This window comes from Protopterus annectens, chromosome 4.part0, assembly GCF_019279795.1.
Source record: "Protopterus annectens isolate FY-2018-M chromosome 4.part0, PAN1.0, whole genome shotgun sequence".
NCBI classification, from domain to species: domain Eukaryota; kingdom Metazoa; phylum Chordata; order Ceratodontiformes; family Protopteridae; genus Protopterus; species Protopterus annectens.
In genome coordinates, this window is record NC_056733.1 from 342,397,930 (window position 1) to 342,422,843 (window position 24,914).

The 24,914-nt window shown below is 35.3% G+C and overlaps 1 protein-coding gene across 3 annotated transcripts in view; it reads left to right on the forward strand.

The window, feature by feature from the left end:
- AIFM3 (apoptosis inducing factor mitochondria associated 3) overlaps positions 1–24,914 on the forward strand; it is a 667,943-nt gene that overhangs the window by 484,296 nt on the left and 158,733 nt on the right. For all 3 annotated transcript variants that reach the window (XM_044068314.1, XM_044068316.1, XM_044068315.1), the window contains 3 exons: positions 1,748–1,819; positions 12,776–12,839; positions 22,866–22,942. In XM_044068314.1, the coding sequence (XP_043924249.1) occupies positions 1,748–1,819; positions 12,776–12,839; positions 22,866–22,942 (213 nt within the window). The remainder of the gene's footprint in view (positions 1–1,747; positions 1,820–12,775; positions 12,840–22,865; positions 22,943–24,914) is intronic.

The window sequence follows — 24,914 nt, forward strand, 5'->3', positions numbered from 1 at the left end:
TCAAATAATATTGGAGGATCTTGTACCATACCGCGTGTGTCTCCATCACTTTTCAGGTCTGACCATAAAGCAGCCTCCTTCAAACTAAAACTGAAACCAGAGATCTCATCCATGCATGAACCTTTAGAAATTCCTTTAAGACAAACTACCTACTCCTAAGATACATTGGCAAGCTTCAAATCCCCACCAAACTAGTTAACTCTACTGAATATGCAGAAATGTATACCACCACACTATGAAAAAACAAAAACTCCAAAGAAATACAGACACAGAGTGTTAATTTTAACTCACAGAGCTTTCAGGTGTAAAACCCTTCTTCAGTGTGTATCTCCTGTTTTAAAACACCACATTTTATATATTTAAAAACCACATGACACAGCCTTTAATTAATCAATAAAACAATCAATTGACTATATAATACAATTAAATAGTCAATATACTTTTAATTACTTAAACAAAATCTACTTCTCTACACATACAGTAAACATAGTCATAAAACATGTGTAACTAAAATACCATAAAATTTTAACACAGCATGCCTAAGTACCCTTTAATAGCAGTTGTTTTTTTTCCTAAGAACAGGTTTTATACTAACAGAGGTATTCAGTCCTGGACAGTATTCTGTGTTCAGCCTCAAAATCCATTCCAGCTCACATAATTCCACAATGTTGCTCAGATCACCTCCCCTCTTACTTTTAATATCTATCACCCAAAATGTAAATCTATGCTCAATACTATTATCCATAATATGCTTTGCCAGAGCATTACCGGATATCTTCCTTTTGATTAATTTTCTTGTACTTTTACCTATATAAAATGGAGTGCATTTTGTGCAGCTGGCCGTATCACAATTAGCAAAGCATTTAAAATTATACTTATTATTAACCAGATGTACAAAAATATTGTCCTTCAAGATATCTGTACAACATTTATAACAAGGAATGGTACCAGATTTTATTGATACCTGTTTTTAAGTTCAGTTTTGTTTCAGTTCTCAGTTTCAGTTGCTTCTTTTTGTTCCAAACATGTCATTAATACAGTTTGATTACTTTTATATGAATGTAAATTTGCCTATGTCAGAAGTGATAATTCAATAAAGTTCTTTAAAAAACATGTCATACAAGTAACAGGTTTTCTATTTCAGATTCTGGGCACATTTCCATGCAAAAGATAATAATCTTGTTTACAGTTTAGAAACTGAATATATGTTGCGTTCGTGTCCAGATTACTTTAGCAATTATAAATGGTAATCCTGTTTAAATGAACTAACAGTAGGGGACGCAATGTGGAATGCTTGACAGTGATTACCAGTACACCAGCATCTAATAGATTATCTTGGGTCTGTGACCTTGGCTTTCTCCACTGTGTTGCTGTAAGAGAACTATTGTGAAATAATGGGAAATCTTTTGGGTACAAAATAATATGGCTGGGATCTGAAAAATGAAATCACAGTTATTTATGTTTATAAACTGCTGACTCTGCCAAATGCTAATGAATTTTAGTTTTTACAGTAGTGCGGTAACTTTTCTTTTAGAGATAGTAGTTGCATATTAGTAAACATATATAACCAGTTTTTACTGCTCAAAAGTTTCTCATTAATTTATTTATTTATTGTTTTTGTGTGTTTGTAACTTTGCAGTGGTTGTCTTGGCTATTAATTGAAAGAAGAAAAAGACAAAACAAAAGTTTTGTAAATAATCTAGCTTTTGGTGTTCCTCTTAGATTATTTGCATTTTTTATTCTGCAGATGTTTGAGAACAACAGGATTAAATTCTACATGCAAACAGAAGTTTCAGAACTGAAAGGTCATGAAGGAAAGGTAGGAGCAGTTTGTTATTATCCCACATGAAAGTGGGACTGAATTAAAATCCTGAACTGAATCTGAAAAAAAATCACGTAAGTTTCCACATATGTCAGACACTATTCTGCAGCTTTCAGATCACATTACTCAGTACTGTTAGTCTTGAATAAACACATATTTTTATTTGCATTTTGAGTTTGGAAACTGGTTGGCTTGGATCCTCTGAGAATGTTTTACTGTGAGATGCATTTCCTTAGAAGTGTTGTTGTAAATGAAGAACTGGTTGTAGACAGTAGTTTGCTGTTACGTGAAATAAAACAGAGTATAAAAGATCTCTTCCTCAAGGTTTAAACGCAGTTTAAGTTGAGTGGTTACAGATTTCTCATTCAGATTTTACAGAGAAGGTCTACAAAATCACAAGGACTTAATTCTGGAGGAGAAGCAGTTGTAATGAAGGAACTGTCAACAAAAGACATTTTGGCTTTAGAAATTTCTGTTACTCCATTTTACTGTATCTTGAGTAAAATACCTACTATGTTAATTGTTAACGAGAACCATGCTATAGACAAGAAATCAGTAGACAGAAGAAAGCTGAATGCAGCATAGTGAAGCAAACATGCTTGCTCATTGAGAAGGAACAGCTGAGGAAACCAAAAGCAGTGATCCTTTGCTGGAACTCCTATTTCTAGGTGAACATTGCAGGTCAGACCTTAGGTGAAACAAAGTCCTAGTGCAAGGTCTGAGTACTCATGCCCCAGAGCTTCAGTTCACACTCTTTTTCCACAGTTCTCCCATCATACCTCTCAACCTCTTATAACAAAAAATCTGGACAAAGCCATAAATAATGGAGGAACAAAGACCCAAAGATAGGGACACTTTTTAAATATTGCTCTTACAAACTTAGAAAGTTGATAGAATAACAGGTTTTGCATTAACATGAATTTTCAGAAGGGTATTAAGTCCGAAAATCAAATGTTTGTCAATATTTTCTGACTTCAACTCTCAATGATTTACCAATGATTTACTAGAAAACCACAATTTTATGAGAAACAGACCAAAATATGAGGCAAAAATCTGGACATTCTGAGAAAATCTGTACAGTTGAGAGGTATGTGACCTCTACAATTTACCATCTCACAGAAGTCATTATGCGCACACACACACACACACACACACACACACACACACACACACACACACACACACACACACACACACACACACACACACACACACTGTTCCTTGAAGTTTGTAAGTGAAATGTGGCAGAAAGAATGTCTGAGATAAACCTGGAAGAAGAAGAAATTACAGTAGAGAGTCTATTTTATCCAAACTAATTGGAACTTAGGGTAGTTCAGATAATCAAACTGTTTGGATAATCAAAGATATAACTGAACCAGATAAAAAATTCCTAAAATCTTATTTTTTTCTGCACGCAGGAATATACTTTTCAACTATTCAGTGATTCCAGTGAACATTAAAGAATACTTTTTACATATGAGCTGGCCACAAGCTCAAAAAACATGTTCAAGCGAATATGTATAATGTTTACATATTCATACTTTATGATTTTTCCTACCTGAAAACTTTGGAAGGCTGGTTCGGATAATTGATATTTCAGATAATCAAATCTCTACTGTATATACAGACTTATTATTTTTGGTGTTATCTTTACAAATCTAAAAATTCAGTTACAGTAGTCTAAAACAAAGAGTTACAGAAAGTAAGACAAGTAAACATATATTCTTACATGCATAGAAATTCTAGTGCAAAGATACATCTACTCTAACTGTATGTATTCAGATCAAAGAGAACAGAGTGGAGGACACTGATAGGTATATCTGTATCTATGTTACACAGCTGAATGTTCCTATGCCATATTTAGAGCATTTAAAATTTAGTATAGTCATTTTAACAAAGTTCCATTATAACAAAAAAAGACCACAAATTTCAGCTTTACCACATGCATCTTAAAGTTGTGTAACTTTATTCTGGTACCTCGGCTTTTTGCCTTTTTAGGAATAATTCAAACAATACAACCTGATGCAATTTATATACAAAGTGCTGCATTCAATAGTTAACCAATTAAACATGCAATAAACCAATTACAAACTGTTTACTAACAATTTTTTAAACATTTTGTCATAATTGCAAAATACTTGTTAAAAAACTTTATTTTATAATTCATTTATTAGTAAGTGCTTTTTAAACGAACCCCGCTATACAAATTCCACATAAATGAATTCCTATAAGGTCAAATTATTGTCCAAGTTCATTCCCCTAGGATAAAGTGTCCTATAATTAATGATCATCCTACATTCTTGTCTATTAGGCTCCTCTCTGAAATTACCCCCTCTATTCAAAAGTGGCAGGGCTAATACACTAAAAAAAATTACTCCCCAATTCCCTATATCTGATGAAGTTCCCACTATAAATGTTGCTTTGGAACGAAAGCGCTTATATTGCTTGTGGATTTACCTATTAAAGTGCCTGGAATTTGACTCTCCTGTCTACGACTGTTTTTCATATATATATATATATATATATATATATATATATATATGTGTGTGTGTGTGTGTATATATATATATATATATATATATATATATACATATATATATATATATATATATACACACACATATATATATATATATATATATATATATATATATATATATATATATATATATATACAATCATTTTAATTAATTTTCAAACTTTACACATCAAAATGTGCCATTGCTGTATATTTATAACCACCCCGACTCCTTTTTCCATAAACATAATCAAATTTTCTTTAGTATTAGTGACAATACCCATTTTCATTCCATATTACCAACTTACATAAAATACTTTCTTATGTAAGTCTATTTTCAAATTTTTGTGTATGTTTTCATAATATCCATCTTTAATCATCTATTTTTGTATCTTCATAATTTTTGATATGATCAAAAAATTCTATACATAATTTGTCCCACATTTTTTTTTAACTCTCACACATTTTAAGGAAACATGTTCTGCTATTTCTTCTTATCCACAGTACAAGCACACTTTATTTATTTATTTTTTTGCTTTTTTTAAGGTGTGTTTGCCTTAATGGGTAATTTCTTTATTCCCAACCTCCACAAAAAAAAATGACATTCAAGATTGTATCTACATCAATTGTTTTTTTCTTAATTGCTTGGATCTTTGCTTTTGAAACACTTTGCTGTGGATCAATACAATAATATTTCTTCATGATATTATTATACCATACATTTCTATCTTTGACCACTTCATCAATTTTTATTTTCCACATTCTTATCTTTTGTTGATAGTTCCCTAATTCTTCATTTAAACATTATTTTGTTATTTTTGTATTTCTTATATTTACCACAATTCATTCTACTTCAATATATTTGTCATCCTCATTCTTTTCATTTAACCATTTAATACTTAATATAAGTTTAATGAAACAGCACAAATTATTGGATTTGTCATACATAATCATCCTTCCTCCTTGTTCATATATAAAACATCCCTTTTAACAGGATTTAGTCTTGTCCCCACACATTATTTAAAACTATTGGTCTGCAATATTTATTTTTTTCTCTCTCTCTCTTTCAATATAAAATACTCCATTGCATAGTTCCTTATATTCTAATCCATCATTCAACTATTCATTAAATACACCCATGAAATAGTTTTTGTGCCATATTTCTTAATGTTTATACATTTCAAACCCATATTATCTGGGCCTGATACTGATTTTACATTTAGCTTTTTAAATACTATTTCTAATTCATATAATGTAATCTTTTTTTCAAAATTCTCCATTATTTTGCTCGGATTTTTTTTTACTTCCCATTCCTTTATATCATGTGTCTTTGTTTTTACTAAACATTTTTTCTACATAACTTACAATTTATAAAATTGATTGTTTTTTTTCTTTTTAATACATACTTTATATTTCATTTCTGTCATTATACTAGCTAGTATCCTCCTTTACCATCTTACTTAGATAAGGTGAAATTTCTTTTCGCCATTGTAAAAAAAATACTTTTGTTTCCACAAAATTTCTCTAATCATAATTTTTCTTATCATCATCATCTTCTTTCGGCTGTTCCCGTTAGGGGTCGCCACAGCGGATCATCTGTTTCCATTTCTTCCTGTCCTCTGCATCTTGTTCTGTCACACAAACTACCTGCATGTCCTCTCTCACCACATTCATAAACCTTATATTAGGCCTTCCTCTTTTCCTATTACCTGGTAGCTTCATCCTTAGCATCTTTTTCCCAATATACTCATCATCCCTCCTCAGCACATGTCCAAACCAATGTAATCTTGCATCTCTGGCTTTGTCTCCAAACCTTCCAACCTGGGCTGACCCTCTAATATACTTATTTCTAATCCTGTCCACCCTCGTCACACCCAGTGCAAATCATAACATGCTTAACTCTGCCACATCCAGGTCTAACTCCTGCCTTTTTGTCAATGCCACTGTCTCCAACCCATATAATATAGCTGGTCTCACTACCCTCTTGTAGACCTTCCCTTTCACTCTTACTGGTACTTGTCTGTCACAAATTACTCCTGACACTCTTCTCCACCCACTCCATCCTGCCTGTACTCTCTTCTTCACCTCTCTTCCACACTCACCATTACTCTGAACTATTGATCCCAAGTATTTAAACTCATCCACCTTCACAACCTCTACTCCTAGCATCCTCACCATTCCTCTATCCTCCATCTCATTCACACACATATATTCTGTCTTAGTCCTGCTGACCTTCATTCCTCTTCTCTCTAGAGCATACCTCCACCTCTCCAGGGTCTACTTCACCTCTTCCCTACTCTCACTACAGATCGCAATGTCATCTGCAAACATCATAGTCCATGGGGACTCCTGTCTGATCTCATCTGTCAACCTGCCCATCACCATTGCAAATAAGAAAGGGCTCAGAGCTGATCCTTGTAATCCCACCTCCACCTTAAACGCATCCGTCACTCCCACCGCAGACCTCACCGCTGTCACACTACCCTCGTGCATATCATGTACCACTCTTACATACTTCTCTGACACTCCCGACTTCCTCATACAGTAGCACAACTCCTCTCTAGGCACCCTGTCATGTGCTTTCTCTAAGTCTACAAAAACACAATGCAACTCCTTCTGACTTTCTCTGTACTTTTCCATCAACACTCTCAGAGCAAACATTGCGTCTGTAGTGCTCTTTCCCGGCTTGAAACCATACTGCTGATTACTAATCATCACGTCCCTTCTTAATCTAGCTTTCACTACTCTTTCCCATAACTTCATGCTGTGACTGATCAGTTTAATCCCTCTGTAGTTACTACAGCTCTGCACATCACCCTTATTCTTTAAAATCGGTACCAAAACACTTTTTCTCCATTTCTCAGGCATCCTCTCACTTTCCAAGATTTTATTAAACAATCTGGTTAGAAACTCCACTGCCAGTTCTCCTAAACACCTCCATGCTTCCACAGGTATGTCATCTGGACCAACAGCCTTTCCATTCTTCATCCTCTTCATAGCTATCTTTACTTCCTCCTTGCTAATCCATTGCACTTCATGATTCGCTGTCCCCACATCATCCAACCTTCTCTCCCTCTCATTCTCTTCATTCACCACCCCCTCAAATTAATCTTTCCATCTGCTCAACACACTCTCCTCACTTGTGAGTATGTTTCCCTCATTATCCTTTATCACCTTTACCTGCTGGACATCTTTCCTAGCTCAGTCCCTCTGTCTAGCCAATCGGTACAGATCCTTTTCTCCCTCCTTAGTGTCCAACCTTTGATACAACTCTTCATATGCCTTATCCTTTGCCTTCACCGCCTCTCTCTTTGCCATGCACCTCATCTCTTTATAATCCTGTCTACTTTCTTCTTCTCTCTGACAATCCCACTTCTTCTTTGCCAACCTCTTTCTCTGTATACTTTCCTGTACTTCCTCATTCCACCACCATGTCTCATTGTCGTCCTTCCTCTGTCTAGATGTCATACCAAGCACCTTTCTAGCCGTCACCCTTACTAGCTCTGCTGTAGTTACCCAGCTATTTGGTAACTCTTCACTGCCACCCAGTGCCTGTCTTAACTCTTCCCTGAACTCCACCTCACAATTACCCTTTTTCAATTTCCACCATTTGATCCTTGGTGCTGCCCTCACACTCCTCCTCCTCTTCTCATAATATTCTATATTATTGTTTTCTAAGTTGTTCATCATATCTCTATGTATTTTATTGGGTCTACTTCACATGACTGAAATTTCAAAATACTGAAAACTCATTTGGCTGAGTCTCATTATACTGAATGCTTACAATGCTGAATTTCAAAATACTGAATTTTAAGCTGTAGATGTGATGTGTGTTTACCTTCACCTGTGACTTGTGATAAAAACACATTACTGTAATTTAAAGTGCTAACTGTCGGAATACTGGGTAGAAAGTAATGCTGTAGTGTTACTAAATGTGAGTATGTGTCTTTACATTTTTTATGGGAAGTATCTAATAGTGCCAGTGTGTGCAGTATTGTAAGGTAAGTAAAAGGCATATGCCCTTTTCCCCACTATAGGGCAATCCTGGAGTTAGTATATATATATATATATATATATATATATATATATATATATATATATATATATATATATATATATATATATATATATAGTTGGGGAGTGTGGGTGGCATAGCACCTCACATAGTAGTTTGGTTTTATATCATCTAGTTTCTGTTTAGAAGGTAAGTAAGTAGTTTTTAAGTTTTGGAAAGAGTTAGTCACTGATGTTGCAAGTGTGCATGTCTATGGCTTAAAATTCAGTATTTTGTAAGTCAGCATTTTAAGCTTCCAGTATAATGAGATTCAGTCAAATGAGTTTTCAGTATTTTGAAAATTAGGTATTGTGATCTCAGGTAAATGAATTTCAGTATTTTGAGATTTCAGTCATGTGAAGTAGACCCATTTTACCATATTCCTGCTTTTCTTTTTTCCTTTCTTTATTTTTCCAGAGTCGATAACTATCTTATTTTACTTATTTATTTTATTTTACATTTGTTAACCGGGAAAGTCTGACTTGGAACGAGCCAATTTTCAGCAGAGGCCCAGGGAGAAATGCTCCAGACGAATGTCTTTGTAATGTGGGAGGAAACCGGAGCGCCCGGAGGAAACCCACACGAATGCAGGGAGGACATGCAGACTCCACACAGAAGGCACCCCAGCCGAGAATCGACCCGGAGAACTTCTTGCTGTGAGGCAACAACTCTACCGCTGCACCACTGTGCCATCCATCTTTATGTTTTCTTCTAAAAGCAATCCGCCATTCTGACCAACCGACATAAATGCTTTCATAGTAATATGATTCCTCCATAACTGCTTAATATTTTCTTTTCCTTTTTCATTCCATTCCTTCTCACTTATTCTTTTCATACATTTCCTATCTTTATATGCTCTTTATTGTCATATACTTCCAACCATATAGTCAAATGATCTGAAAAAAATGTTATAATGGCTTATTTTTCCATTATAATTATCCCCTCTGATACCAAAAAATAATCTTTTTCAGTGTTTAAAGTACCTGTTCTGTAAGTCCATATTTTCTTATTCCATATAGCTAATTTTCCACATTTTATTTCCCTCATTATTTTTACATCTTTTCCCCTTTTTATTTTTATTTCCCCTTAAGTCACAATTCAAATCTTCTGTAATTATTATATCCATATTTACAGAAACAAAATCCAAAATTTTCTGAAATAAATTATTGCTTTCTTTACTAGTTATGTGTGTGTGTGTATATATATATATATATATATATATATATATCAATAATTCTGTAAATTTTTTTCTTGACATCTTAAATCTATAATGGTTGTTCTTCCCATTTTAAATAATATAACAACCAAGATTTTGACTACCCTTCTTCATAAAACTGCTATTCCTGAACATTGTTCATTCTCAGTGTTCCATATTATTTCTCCATCCCATATTTTTCAGACTGTAGTCTTTCTTCCTGTATCAGAATCCTTGCGTCTTCCAAAATAATTATATCAGTATCACATTTATTGCACCATTCTAAAATTGCTATTCTTCTGGTAATATTTTTCATACTATTAACATTCACAGAAAGAATTCTTAAATAGTTCTCTCTTTCTCTCTCTCTCTTGCTTAGTTTAGGAGAGATCATTCTTTATAAAAAAGGCCTTATCCATTCCCTTTTTTGTTTCCTTTATGTTAATAGGTTTAAATATTCTTTTTCTGTCTTTAACTCTTCTAACAATTGTAACTCTTTCTAAATCTTACCATTTTCCAACTTGTATCTTCTTTATCACTAACTTCTGGTTATATTTCTAATTCATCCACTTCATTATCTTTTTCAATATCTCCTTTTTTCCAAGGTTTCATCTATTTCTATCTCATCGTCAATCCTTTTTTTCTCTATCTCTTTACTCTGATTTGTAAGAATTAGCTCATCTCTTTTTCTTTAGTCTGTCCATAATTGTCCCATCTTTTACATGTATAATATTTAAGTTAACATTTTTTGCTTCATGTTCTGTTTTACCACATATTTGACATTTCTTCTAATCACAACTATTAACTACACTCTTCTTTTCCACACAAAAAAATTACATTTCTTTGGTTGTTCCAATACTTCACAACATCCCTGTTACCATCAACATTTATAACACTTAGAATATGAACAGTTTTATCCATTTCAAGTTTCAGAATTGCATTACAATCCCATGCCCCAATCCATAAACCCCTACTGTCATAGAGTTGTGAAATGTCTATTATTTCTTTACATATAGTTTTAGATATTTTTTAAAGCCCCTCAATCCACTTCTGTTTGAAATTGTATAAATACTTTCTTTTTATTCTGTTGAAAAGATGCTTTTACTATATATTCATTCCAAGGGTTGACATTTTGTCTTTTTTTCATATTCTCACAAAAATCTACATAGTTAGTATGGTCTCAAAAAAATGTCACAAAATGTCTTTTTGTTGATTAAACTAAATTCTCTTACCTCTTGTACTTTTGTCCCTGGAGGTAGAATTACATTGTCCCATACCTCATAACTGTTTAGTTCCTTTTCCATTTTGCTGTGAATCCTTACTACACATTTTCTTTCCATGCTGTAGTCTTTTTTTTTTATCCTTCGCTCCTTCTCATGTAACTGATGCTGTCTCAGTATATGTCTTTTTTCACTGCCTCCCTCTGGCATCTCTTCTATGTCTCCTTCATTTACTTTCTCCATAATATTCCCCCATGTAACCTTGTTCTCCGGCTCACTTTGAATCATTGACTCCTGTAGTATATCATCCCACCACCCTCCAGATTTGAAGATTGTAACAATACATTCCTCAATGGCTGTATCTTCAGTTCATTTAAACAACTCACTCTGAAAAACCTTCTCCAGATCCTCCATCATCACACAGCATACTGGTTCTGAGCTGGCATTTGCCTCTGCTTCCTGCTACTGTTGCTCCATCTCATGCACTGTTCTCCCAACTACCTCCATGCTAGAAATGAGACATGTGCATGTATTTGCATTCAAACAACAATGCAAATACCAGTGACAAGTAGAGGAAGTTCCCAAATGCCCTGAGTAAATTTCACTTAGTAGATTAAATACCACATCAGATCTCCCCATCAACAAAGGAAAAAAAAAAGTGGTGTACAGAGCATTGTAGCAGAATTCTGACTAACATATGCCACAGCTGACGTACCATACCATACCACATACATATACAAGTACTCTCACACAGTGATCTCTAAGCCAGTCTATAGGCTTTGGTGTCATGACACTGTTCAGTTGATACATTTTGTCCCATGCTATGCAGACTTGTGTACGGTTCTGCACTATAAATGTATCTGACATGTGGGCTGCATAACATTACTTATTCATTCCACTGCACCACAACCATGTACATCTCATTCTGACTTTATATTCTCACTAGTAGAATTGTTCCCCCTTTCTTTTTCTTCTCCTTTCGGTTAGGCATCACCACAGTGGATCACCTGTCCGCTCATGATTGGCAGTGGAGTTTTACAGTGTCGAGTTGCCAGCCCGGCACCCAACCTTCCACAGAAGGCACACACATGCATGTGCTCAAACCTAGGGCCAATTTAGAGTGTCCAATCCAATTGTGCCCCTTTCTCACTGTTTTGAAGTCTAGTGGTTGATAGATATAATTAGCACATAATGAGGGGGCATAGGGGGGCTTGCTCCTTTTAAAAAACAATGTTTTTTCCTTTTTATTTTAAATTTGGTTTTGCAAGCATCGAGATTCATGCTTGGTCCATGTGTACTAGCATGTCGACCTATTTAGTTTCAATTGTTTGTGGCCATTGTAGTGCATGCCAGTGTAGTTTGTTATGTAAGAATACATAACCATAGCCATATATATATATATATATATATATATATATATATATATATATATATGAGTCTACTTCATTTAAAAGAAAGTACATTTAAATGAATTTTACTTACCCGAGCTGAAAAACCTTCTCCAGCTCCTCCATCATCACACAACATGGGGGGCAAACCACACTTTGGTGGGCTTACTTTTTCTCTGTTTCGGTTGGTTACCGTGGTGGCCAAGTGGTCCCTTTCACAGGGAAAGGAATTCAGAAGTCCATTCATTTGTTGAAATGGAGCTTTGGTGGAGTCAGCTCAGGTCAGGAAAATTTGTTTAAATGTACTTTTGTTTCAATGAAGTAGACCCATATATATATATATATATATATATATATATATATATATAGAGAGAGAGAGAGAGAGCTATTTATGTATTTGTGAGTAATAAATAATATGACTAACACAAATAATTTTTTTATTTAATTATTGTGTTTTGTCCTCTGCATTACTTTTAGCTTATAGTTCCCTGACACATGATGGTCTAATCATGTCTAGTGTATGCATGTTATTGTATGTTGCATCTATTGCAATATGACATTCTTTTATTTTTCCGTAGCTCAAAGAGGTTGTACTGAAGAGTGGAAAAGTTTTGAGAGCTGATGTTTGTGTGGTTGCAATAGGTAAGTGAGCCTCCTTTACATGCAGTTTTGTGTATGTGTGCGCATGTGTGTGTAAATGAGGCATAGTAAGAAAAGCCCTGTGTAGATTTCCTGTGACATTTTCAGTAATATGTTTAAGTATCATTTCTTTTCATCCACAAGGAAATGTTAAAATTCATTTAGAAAAATAAATTGTTGTCTAGCAAATAATTTCACATGCTCATAATCTGCACCAGAATGCCAGATCCATCCTGTCCCTTAGGTGTACCTTCTTCCCCCTTAGAATATGCATTGTATTTATCCAAAGATGATGAAAGAATCTCATCTAAGATGGCATTGCAGTTTTGTTATTCATGGGGACAAAGTCACCCAATCCCATCACCATACCAGAACACTTGGGGTGACACTAGCTCACTGCATGTTCTCCTTTGCAGACAAGAACCTTCTGGAATGCAATACAGTGGCCAGTTATACAAATTGATTTAACTTAAAATCATATCATTTCAACTTTGATTTTATTTGAATTGGTTTATTTTGTTTTTATCTTTCCCATTTGGCTTTTTACTTCTCCCATTAATGGCCCAGTTCCCTTTCCAATGGAAATAAGTATGCAGCTGCTAAGGTTTTTGCTGTCATTGACTCCTAAGTACAGTCCCTTCCTTTTAAATGTAAGTGATAGATAAGTCCTATTTAGATGAGGATAATGTCAGTCATTCAAATGTTAGTGTTGCCATACTGTATCGAGATGTATAATTTTGTAGAAAAATGTTTCTTTCTTTTTTGTTCTAGTGCTGACAGTTGTAAGGATACCTTTGACTATTATAGCCGTTATGGCTTGAGTTGTGCCTGATAGGGATCCTCATACCAGTGCACCTACCCAGTCACCAAATGTTAAATAAAGAATAAATAAAGCAGAAAGGAGGCAAAGGCATAGTAGACAGAGGGTTGTCAATTCAGGACAGAAAGTAGGAAGAACACTTTAATATGAGGATGATTTAAGTTGATGTTCTTGAACTCTGTCTTAATGGGCCTTTTTCAAACCATAGAACATTTCCTGAACCTGTCTTGGTTATTAAGCACATAGTCTAGAAAACATAATACACAAAAAGTATATGGTGCAGTGTAGAGAAGCAGGCTTCTTTGCCCATTGCACACTTGAAATACATTTTCATAGTAGTTTCTTCTTTCAGTACTGATTTGTAGGCATATATGTAGAATTATTGACAATTATACGACTCCCCCCATTAATATTCTGAAACGTGCACGCTGACCAATCCGCGTGCACATTGTAAATCAGAGTTATACTAATGGAGAAAGGTCCGGTCGCCTGGACTTTTTCCATTAGTATAACTCTTTTTTTTAAAGCAACAGAGAACGCAAGATCTCTGTTGCTTTTTGCACACTGTCTCGTTATGTTAAATGAATTTAACATAGCGAGACAGCTTTAAAAAAAGTAACGGAGATCTTCCTATCTCCGTTGCTTTTTTTAAAGGTGTCTCGCTATGTTAAACTCCTTTAACATAGCAAGACAGTTTGTAAAAAGCAACGGAGATCTTGCTTTCTACGTTGCATTTGCCCACAGCTCTGATGTACTGCGTAAGCATACGCATGCGCAGTACATCAGAACTGCCGCAGAATACCAGACAGCTGCAGAATGGCAGCAAGGATGCATTATACAATGCCATTATTTAAGAAAATTAATTATTTTTTTTCTTAAATAATGTCATTGTATAATGGCAATAACCCACTTCTGTGTGTGGGTAATGCTGGATTTACCCACGGTTGTCTTTGTTTGGCCACTCAGGCTTCGCCCTCATGACCAAACCATGCCAACCATGGGTAAATCCAGCATTACCCACACCCAGGCGTGGGATATTGCTATATTATATAATAAATGGTGTTTACTATTCAAAAACTAGCACTCTGATTGGACAGTCTGATCAGCATGCCAATTGCTAATTGAGCATATCTCTCTAGAAAAAAGTACAGCCACTAAATTGTTTTTCTGTGGTCAGGCTTTCTGTTGAGATATACTCACCAGAAAAACAATGCCCTGCTTTATGGAGCAGAGAAAAGAGTGTGAGAAAAATTGAGGACATTCATTTTCTAATAACAAAAGATAATCAATGTCAAAAACATTCCAGTAACACAACACCTGCTCATGAATTCTGAATAGACTCAAAAGTAATAAGAAACAATTTAATACATGTGACGCTTTTCTTCATTGCTTTGGTACAATATACCATAGTTTTAGAATCACACCGGTACAACTCACTAAAAATAATCTGCTACCTCTGGCTCTGTAGCTCTTGTAATTCACATAAATAGATAACAGAACGTTTTTTTTTCAACTTACTCAGAAAAGCAATAAATGCATTTGAACATGTCGAGTATGCCTTGCTCCTCATGTGACTGCTGAGTAGCAGGCAATCTTACACTAAAAAAAACATTCGAAGAGGTCAGAACTATTTATTCTGAACATCAAGTTCCACCATCCACATAATATACAGAGCACAGCAGATCCTCTAGTTATTATGGTCTTTTATCCATTTGGAATGCATTTTCAGGAAGCTTACTGTAGTAAATGTGTTTAAGTTTCATTTGTGTTTAGGCTTCAGTACACCTCGATGGAAAACACAGAACCAGAAACTGCACTGTATGGCAGTGAAGCTTTAGTAATATTAGTGATTCTGAGCTAAGTATTGAACGAATCACATATGTACTGAACAGTAACAAATATGAAACTCTAAATTCTGGCAATATTTATTGACTCTAATTCTCATACATTTGCTTCACAGTCAGAAATCATACGAGGAGCAGTACAAAAAATATGAGACAAAATTATGAATATTCTGCAAAATCACAGCCACATGATCAAGTATATTTTCAGCATGCTAAACATATAACCTGTCAACTGTTTCTGATTTTGTTGAGCATCCCTGATTTTGTCTCATATTTTTGTCATATTTTTGTCCTATTCCCCAGGAACAGACTTGGAACATGTGCAGTAGTACATACCTTGCACTCCCCAGATTACCACAAACTGGCAGAAGGACACTAAAGTCCTTTTTGTACAATGACATTATTTAGAAAAGTTAAGACTTTTTTTGTTAAATAACGTCATTGTATAATGGCAGTAATCCACTCCTGAATGTGGGTAAAGCAGGATTTGCCCATGATTGGTTTTGTTTTATCACTCAAGTTTCAACCTTATGATCAAACCACTCCAATCATGGCTAAATCCTGCCTTATCCACACCCAGTTGTGGATTATTGCTTAATTGTCCTTTAGTAATTTGTTCCAGTACTCATGAGCTAACCCTTTGATGTGTGTTAATCTGCATGCCATTTTATATTTAAAGAAGAGCCAGGCTGGGTGGATGAAGAAAGGGAAGGACAGGGGTGGGGAGCAAGAGCTACTTGATGGCCTACTTACATAAATTTGATGACCATATAGCTTGCAGTACAGCTATTTGCCAATGGTACAGTTGTTTTTGCATAACAGCAGCTTAATGAAAACACTGAAACTCCATCTTTATCTATATTGCGTACTTTTGTAGTACCGTTGTTGCTTCTGTGCTGCCATTCCTTAGTTCTGTTAAAGTTCTCTGTCATCATGAACACTGCTGTTTCCTCTACCATCCCATTACTGTCTTGCATTTTGTCAGTAGATAGGGCTGTGTTACATTGCTACTATGTCTTAGTACTTTAATACAATATTAATGAGACACAATAATCTGTTGATTGTATGAACAAGGGTTTGAAAGGGCCGATTTTTTGGATTCACCCCTAGGACCTCGCAGGTCCGAGAGACTTTTAAACAGAGTAGAAAAGAATGTTTATGGGGGCAAAAAACAATGGGGCCCGAGAGGGGGCTTGAACAAGAGAACTTACTGAATAGTACCAACGTTCCTTCTTTTTTGGACATTATATCTTGCAGGACTGATGGCAGTGCTGTTTCTGAGTTGAGCTTTGTTGTTCCTAATGAGTTGTGTGTTGCCGGGGGGGGTGCCGTTTGTGGGGTAGTGGGTGGAATTGTGAATGAAAAAGAAGATGATAAAGCAAAAGTAATTGAAAATGTAATTGAAAATGTTACTGAAAATGTTTTTGAGACTGCAATTGAAAACATAAATGAGCAAGACAACGATGTTTATGTTACAAACATGTTGAGTGAAGAAGCAGTTCTTGTTACAAATGAGGTGTCTGATATATTAGTAGGCACTGAGCAAGCAGTTTTGACAAAGGCGACAAAAAATATTGAGCCTGACATTTTAACAGGTACTGAGCAAGCTATTTTGATTAATGTGACAAATTGCAAAGAGTCTGAAGTAGAAATTTCTAAGGTGGAGCTAGGTTTGACTTGTCAGATTTTACAGAAGTTTAATTTTTTTATTTATAATTATACTGACAAGGAAGTCAGTGAAGTGTATTTTGATTTATTCACAAAGGGTATTAACTTTGCGCCAACTTTTAGATTAGATGTGGCTCAGTTATTGATTAACTTAAAATTGTTTATTAGGAAGTTAAATTTAGAGATGTATTTTCATGGTAATAAGCATTTGCAAATTAGAAATGAGGAAATGGGGACTAAGGTACTATTAAAAAGGAAAAGTACCTTTATTCCACCGTCATTTAGTGAATTTGCAACTCTGGAAAAATTATTGGATTTTGAGTTTAGGAGGATATGTAACAGTAGGCATACGGAGATTGACAATTTAACAGAACATGAAAGGCTTTTGTTAAGAGAATTAAAAAGTACTGGTGACATCAGGTGTATGAAACCTGATAAAGGTGGTGGAATGGTGTTAATGAGTAAGTTAGACTATATTGCAGCTATGATGTCTATATTAGAAGATGAAAAAACATATAAAAGGGTATCCAGGAACGAAATTAATATCGGATATAAAAGGATTGATTTGTTTCTGTTAGATGCCCTGTTTCAAGGTACAATAAACGAGGCTGAGTATGATTACATGATGGTTAAGAGCCCTATTTTACCTTGCATTTTTGGGATCCCCAAGGTGCACAAAGGCACGGTTAATTTGCAATTTAGGCCAATTGTGGCTGCCAAGGGTTCGAAAACTGAACCCTTGGCTTCCTTTGTTGATGTTATGTGCAAAGAGGTACTTGGAGGGGTGCCTCATGTGTTAAGAGATTCGTGGCATTGCCTTGAGAGACTCAGGGAGGTGAAGGAAAATAATGATGTATTTGGTTTTATAACCATTGATGTAGTAAACTTGTTCTCCACCATTCCCCACCTTGAAGGATTAGAAATGTTTCGAGAGAGTTTGAATGCTTGTAACAACATTGACAAGAGCAGGATTAATTTAATTTGTGATCTGATGGAAATAGTTCTTTTGAACAATTTTCTTAAGTATGAAGGGGAAATGTTTCAGCAAAGCTCAGGTGTAGCTATGCTAAATAATTTAATTTGGTTCTTTTAACATGGGAAAGAACTTTTGTTTTTCCTTCCAAGTTTATGGAGAATGTTATTTTATACAACAGGTTTTTAGATGATTTACTTATTATTTGGAAAGGAGATGAGAATGGGGCAGTTGAGCTTGTTGAATTTTTGAATAGTACAACTAGTTTCTTGAAATTCACATATGAGTGGAATAGAGAGATTATTAATTTCCTGGATATTACAATATTTAAAAGTGCGGAAGATTTATCCAGCACTATTTTTAGGAAAGAAAGTTATTCCAACTCACTATTACACTTTAAGAGCTGTCATCCATTACACCAAAAGAAGGGGGTTGCTAAGGGACAGATGGTGCGGATTTCTAGGCTCATAAGTGATGATAGGTTGTTTAAACAGGAAATGTTCAAATTAATTGGTATGCTTACTGATAGAGGATACCCGTTGAGGTTGTTATTGAACTTGAAAAGAGAGATTTATAGAAAAAGAATGTCACTATATGCACCAATTTTGAATAAGGTTAGTTTGGTGGATTTGAGGGTGAATAGTAGTGAAGTACCTAATGTAAAAACTATAGCAGGATCAAGTTTCATTTTAAAATTCAATGAGAAGGCCACAGATATTATTGCAGTTTTACGTAGGATGTGGGAATATTGTTTGTGTTAGTACCAAGGAGATTGTTGGTGGTACTCCTAGGATGGTTTTTAGCAAAGGTGACAATTTGAAAGGTATTTTAGAAAGAGAGATTAGAAATAGGACATCTAAGATGTCAAAATGTGGTTGTTGTAGAAGCTGCAGGTATATTGCGGAGGGCACATATGTTTGTGTTAAAGGGTATGGGCATACTTTGCCTTGCCCAGGTTTTTGTAATTGTAACACAAAGAATTTAATGTATGTGGCCTCATGTACAACCTGCGATGCATTTTATGTGGGTATGACTACCCGTAGACTACGTGAAAGGATAGTAGAACATGTTAGAGCTGTGAAAAATAAGGATATACATAATGCATTATATCTTTACAGCACCACTTGTAGGGGGTTTAAAAGATTTGTATTTTTTATTATAGATAGAGTTTACGCTGAACAAGGAGGGGATGTTAGCAATAGGGTTGCACTTTTAGAAACAACATGGCAGTTGAGATTAAATGCCACAAGACAACCGGGCATTAATGATTATATCTCAATGAAGCCAGTTTTGAGGCACAGGGCTAGTATTATTTAGGTTGTATGTAGGTGAATTTTGTGCATTAATGTTTACATATAACTGTTGAATAAGTTTTATGTGATTGAGTATATGTATTTGACAAAAGTATATAATTTTAAAGTGTATAGTTATGTTTGTTTTAGTTAACTGTGCAACAAATTGTTAATTATTGATTGATTGGAAGGGTGTGTGTATTAATTAATAGGGAGGGTTTGTGATGTCATTAAGTTGTATGTATAAAATGCTTATGGAGTTTTGTATACACTGACTCTGAAGAAGCCAAACATTTGGTGAAAGCGCTTAGTCGGTGTGTAATAAATACACTTTCCTAAGCTTGGTGTGGTTGCTGGTTCCTGGAAGCAGTTTTCGTGGTTTTTGCATTCATATTTCATTGCCCTTTCTTGGGAGTTGTTTGACTTTGTTAATCTGTTATGTTTCTCTTAACCTGTACATGATTGGCAGATTTTGAACACTTTTTTATCAGCTTTAGCAGATCTATGGTGCCTGTTTCACCTTCTCTGTATATTATTTTGCTAGTATTATGGCAATCTGTGTATATCACCCTTGTGACCAAACCATGGGTAAATCCAGCATTACCCATTCCCAGGCGTGGGATATTGCTATATTATATAATAAATGGTGTTTACTATTCAAAAACTAGCACTCTGATTGGACAGTCTGATCAGCATGCCAATTGCTAATTAAGCATATCTTACTAGAAAAAAGTACAGCCACTAAACTGTTTTTCTGTGGCCAGGCTTTCTGTTGAGATATACCACCAGAAAAACAATGCCCAGCTTTAAGGAGCAGAGAAAAGAGTGTGAGAAAAATTGAGGACATTCATTTTCTAATAACAAAAGATAATCAATGTCAAAAACATTCCAGTAACACAACACCTGCTCATGAATTCTGAATAGACTCAAAAGTAATAAGAAACAATTTAATACATGTGACGCTTTTCTTCATTGCTTCGGTACAATATACCATAGTTTTAGAATCACACCGGTACAACTCACTAAAAATAATCTGCTACCTCTGGCTCTGTAGCTCTTGTAATTCACATAAATAGATAACAGAACGTTTTTTTTTTCAATTTACTCAGAAAAGCAATAAATGCATTTGAACATGTCGAGTATGCCTTGCTCCTCATGTGACTGCTGAGTAGCAGGCAATCTTACACTAAAAAAAACATTTGAAGAGGTCAGAACTATTTATTCTGAACATCAAGTTCCACCATCCGCATAATATACAGAGCACAGCCTCTAGTTATTATGGTCTTTTATCCATTTGGAATGCATTTTCAGGAAGCTTACTGTAGTAAATGTGTTTAAGTTTCATTTGAGTTTAGGCTTCAGTACACTCCAAATAGTACAACCTCTGCGAGTGAGGCAGCTGCAGGGTCCCAAAGAGCAAAGTATTCAAACAAAAAGAAAACAGGACCAGCATACAAGGCACCTTGAAAGTAAATTTATTGATTGAGGTTCTTGAAAAACAGACCGGTTTCGGCAAATATTTAACAAAGCCTTCTTCAGTGTTTAAAAAAAACAACAAAAAAGAATCTGTATTTAAATACTCAAGTGAGTCATGTGCTTAATTACATATGCTCATTCAGACCTGGCTTAAAGAGCCCACCAAGTTTAATGATCCATTTTTTCTCCATTGAATTTAATAAATTATGCCAACCTGATTTGTTATGCCTGGATCTTCTAATTTTATCAATAATGGTAAAACTAAAAGTAGCCTTTGGATGTACCAAAGAATGTTTATATAAAGCATTGGTGCCTCTCTTGTGTCTGATGTCACTAAAGTGTTCAGAGATTCGAAGCTTCAAGGGTCTGGAGGTTTGGCCAATATAGAATGCAGTACATGTTCATTTGGCCAAATAAATGACCCAATCTGAGGAACAGTTAGCAAAAAATGTTATATTGAATACTTGAGGGGTGTTTTGACTGCTGAAACTGGTGGTTTTGAGTATGATGTTACAATAGATACAATGTCCACAAGGGAAGCAACCAATTAATGGATCCCCTGATAATGTGGTCTGAATACTTTTGGTACCTTTCTTCTCAAGATGTTTAAAGTGATTAAAAAAGGCAGATAGATTTTTGCCTTTCTGAAAGGAAAATGAACATCAGTCTCCAAGAATGTCCTGAAGCCTAGGTTCACATGTTAATATGTTCCAATTATGTTGAACAATTTGCATCAATATGTTGGTATTCCGACCATATGTGGTGATAAATCTAGGTGTTACTGAAGGTGATTTGTGTCTAGTTTTGTAATGAAGCAATTCAATGCGTTCCATCTGGTCAACTGTGTGTTTGGTATGTAATAGTTGACCCATTTTATACCCACGGTCATGGAATCGATGTACTAAATCATCTCTGAAGTGTCTATAAGTGTGCTGATCAGAACAAATGCGTTTAATGCACATGAACTGTGATTTGGGAATGTTTTTGCAGATGTGAGGAGGATGAAAGCTGGTTGCATGGAGAAGTGAATTATTTTGGAGGATATTCTCTGTATATTATTTTGCTAGTATTATGGCAATCTGTGTATATCACCTTAAGGTTATGCTGTATTATGTTTATACTAACAGGATTGCACTCAACACGATAAAAGGTAATAGCATGCTAGGCTGCTGTCCTGTGCATTTGCATCATTTGTGCCCTAGTTGTGACATGTATGATGTTGAAATGGATGGTCAAGATTCTGAAACTACAGTTAACAGCTAAACACTGGAGTTTGCCATGTACTTAGAGAAAATTGTAAAGGTATAATTCATTAATAGGGTTTCTTCCATCTATCAGATGAGATGTTGAGGCCCCATCTGCTTGAGTTGGTCGTAGCTCAGGTGGATGTAAAAGATCCCATGGCACCTATTAAAAGAGTAGGTGAAGGTCCCTGATACCCTGGCCAGATTTCCCCTAGTAGTATAAATATCATCTCTGGTCTCCTCTGAAAAGAGGCTACTAGCCTAGGGGAATTAACTTAGTCAACAAAGGATGGATGGATGAATGGATGGGTGGGTGGATGGATAAATAAATAAATACGTTGATCAAGATGAAATATGCAGTTCTGCAATGTACACTAAGTTAGTTGAGGAATGACAGTGACAGTCCCTCATTGAGTTGTCTGTTGCCTTAAGCAACGTGATGGATTAAGTAACCAACATCTGATTAACATGCTAATTTATGCACAACTAACAGGCTGTGATTACTCTATACAACAGTAATTTTTTGATTTCATTTATGCTATGCATGACCTTCTGGCATCCAGACATTAAAATTCAATATGCATCAATTTATCTCCCCACATTCTCAACAGACACTTCATTCTATGAATCAGAAAATCTTAAATTATGTTCTTAACTGTTGTTGGCAATAAAAATAATAATTAATTAATTTGTATGTGTTTTTTTAAATAAGGGGTCAGTCCAGCTACAGCATTTCTGAAGAATTCTGGAATTAATGTGGATGCTAAGGGTTTTATTTCTGTTAACAAGGTAAGACAGTTACTTAACACATCTCAAGTAATAATACTTCATTCCAAAATTAAGCTTTGATTTCTTTTCATTGATTTCATTTTTGGTGACTGCATAATACCAGTAAACAATACATAACATTTTTGGAGAAGAACTAAGGCCACATTGTGAGACTTATTTCCTGAGATGTAAAATGCAGCCTAGTCATTGTGTATCATGTTAACCAGAATAAAATACTGCCACAAGCTAGGAGTCTGCATGAATCACATTTTTTTAGGTGGAATTCTCCTCAGCATGGAGCAGTATCTCTCTGCAGTACCTTGAGTAAAGTTCCTTCTGCACAGATGCCTCAATATCTTCTTCTTGAAGAACCAATACAGTCAGAAAATGAATAAAGTGTGACAAAACATGAGACAAGAAGATACATAAAATAGTTCAGGGGTCCATGCAAGATGGACCAACAGTAAACAAGCATCTTTTACAGTGATCAGTAAAGAGAAAAGTAGAGGTAGGTCATCACACTGCAGACCAATAGGAACACATAATGATACTAGGCAAGTGATCACAGGGACCATAAGGGACGCAGCCATATACACCTTTCAGACACACTTAAAAGTTGTTTCCACCCTTTTTTGCGTATTTAATATTACTCACCTCCCAAATTAAGAAGGGCATACATGATAACCCTGGTGTAAATTTGTATCTACCTATTCCCTCATCAAGGTGAGACTTAAAGGAAACCAGGTAGTACTTTGATCTGTAGTGGTAACTGATTCATGGGCTGGGAATATGTTGAATCAGGAATATATCCCTGCTGTGAATCTTGTTTATTTGTTAATGTGGGTGTTAACAGCACCACTGGTTTTGCAAATATATAGGAAGTCAAATAAAGTTAGGTCTTTCATGGCTTGAAAAGCAAGACAGGGGTCATTTCTGAGTAGCAGGTAGGCTACCATATATAAAGCAAATTCCCTAATTTATCAGGATAGCTGAAGGATTTAAGGCAGTTAATCTTCCTGATTAGAAATCTCTGGGGTCTTTCCAGTTGAGAGATAGGCTTGGATGCAGATATACCAAAAGAGGCATTGCATTTTATGATGGGTCTGATAAGGGGAGAACACAGCAATAGGATGACGTCTTTGAATCTTGAGGATAGTCCCTTTGAAATTAACTGGATCAAATACAGGGATATCCTAATTATGGTAAAACCATGATGATCAAATGAGAAAGAGCTGTCAATGAAAATATGAGGTTCTTATGAACATGACTATCTGAAGAGAAGTTCCATTTATAACAAATGATGTCGGAGCAGTCTTTTTTGTCAAATGCTACTACTCTACATGTTATGAATTTAGCTTGAGATCATGTTTGGTGCATATTCCAGCTCTTGTTGGAGCTGTTTAGCATCAGTTGATAAGAGGATAATAGTGCCCAGCTTACAATTATCAACAAACTTGGTCAACCACACTTCTAAGACTCTAAGACATGAATGTCTGCAAAATAAATGCCAATCAGAAGAGAGCCCAGTATTCATCTGTTTGGCACATTGCTAAATGCAATCTTATGTTCAGAGAGGGTAACAGCAACTTTTACAACTTGGGATGGATTTGTTTGATAACCAGTTTGCAACCCAACAGACATTGACAGGGTTTACATTGTCTGTCTAATCTTTCAGTAATAGCAGTTTAAGGGATAGTGTCAGAAGCCTTGGTTAGGTTGAGATAAGCAGCATACAGTAAGTAACCACCTTTGTCAAAGAAACTTCTAGGTCTAGGGGACAGCCCTTCCAAAATACTAATTGTTTGGGGTCTAGGTTAGTTAAGTTACCTACATTCTATAAATGGGTTCTGCTATGATATGTTCTATGGCTTTACATTTAAAGCCGATAGGGCTGTAATTATCTGGGTCCATACAATAACCACCCTTGTGTAAGGGCATCTCCAGATATCTGCTACAAACCCTTTGAATTGGTTGCGGTTGAATATGTTAAGTA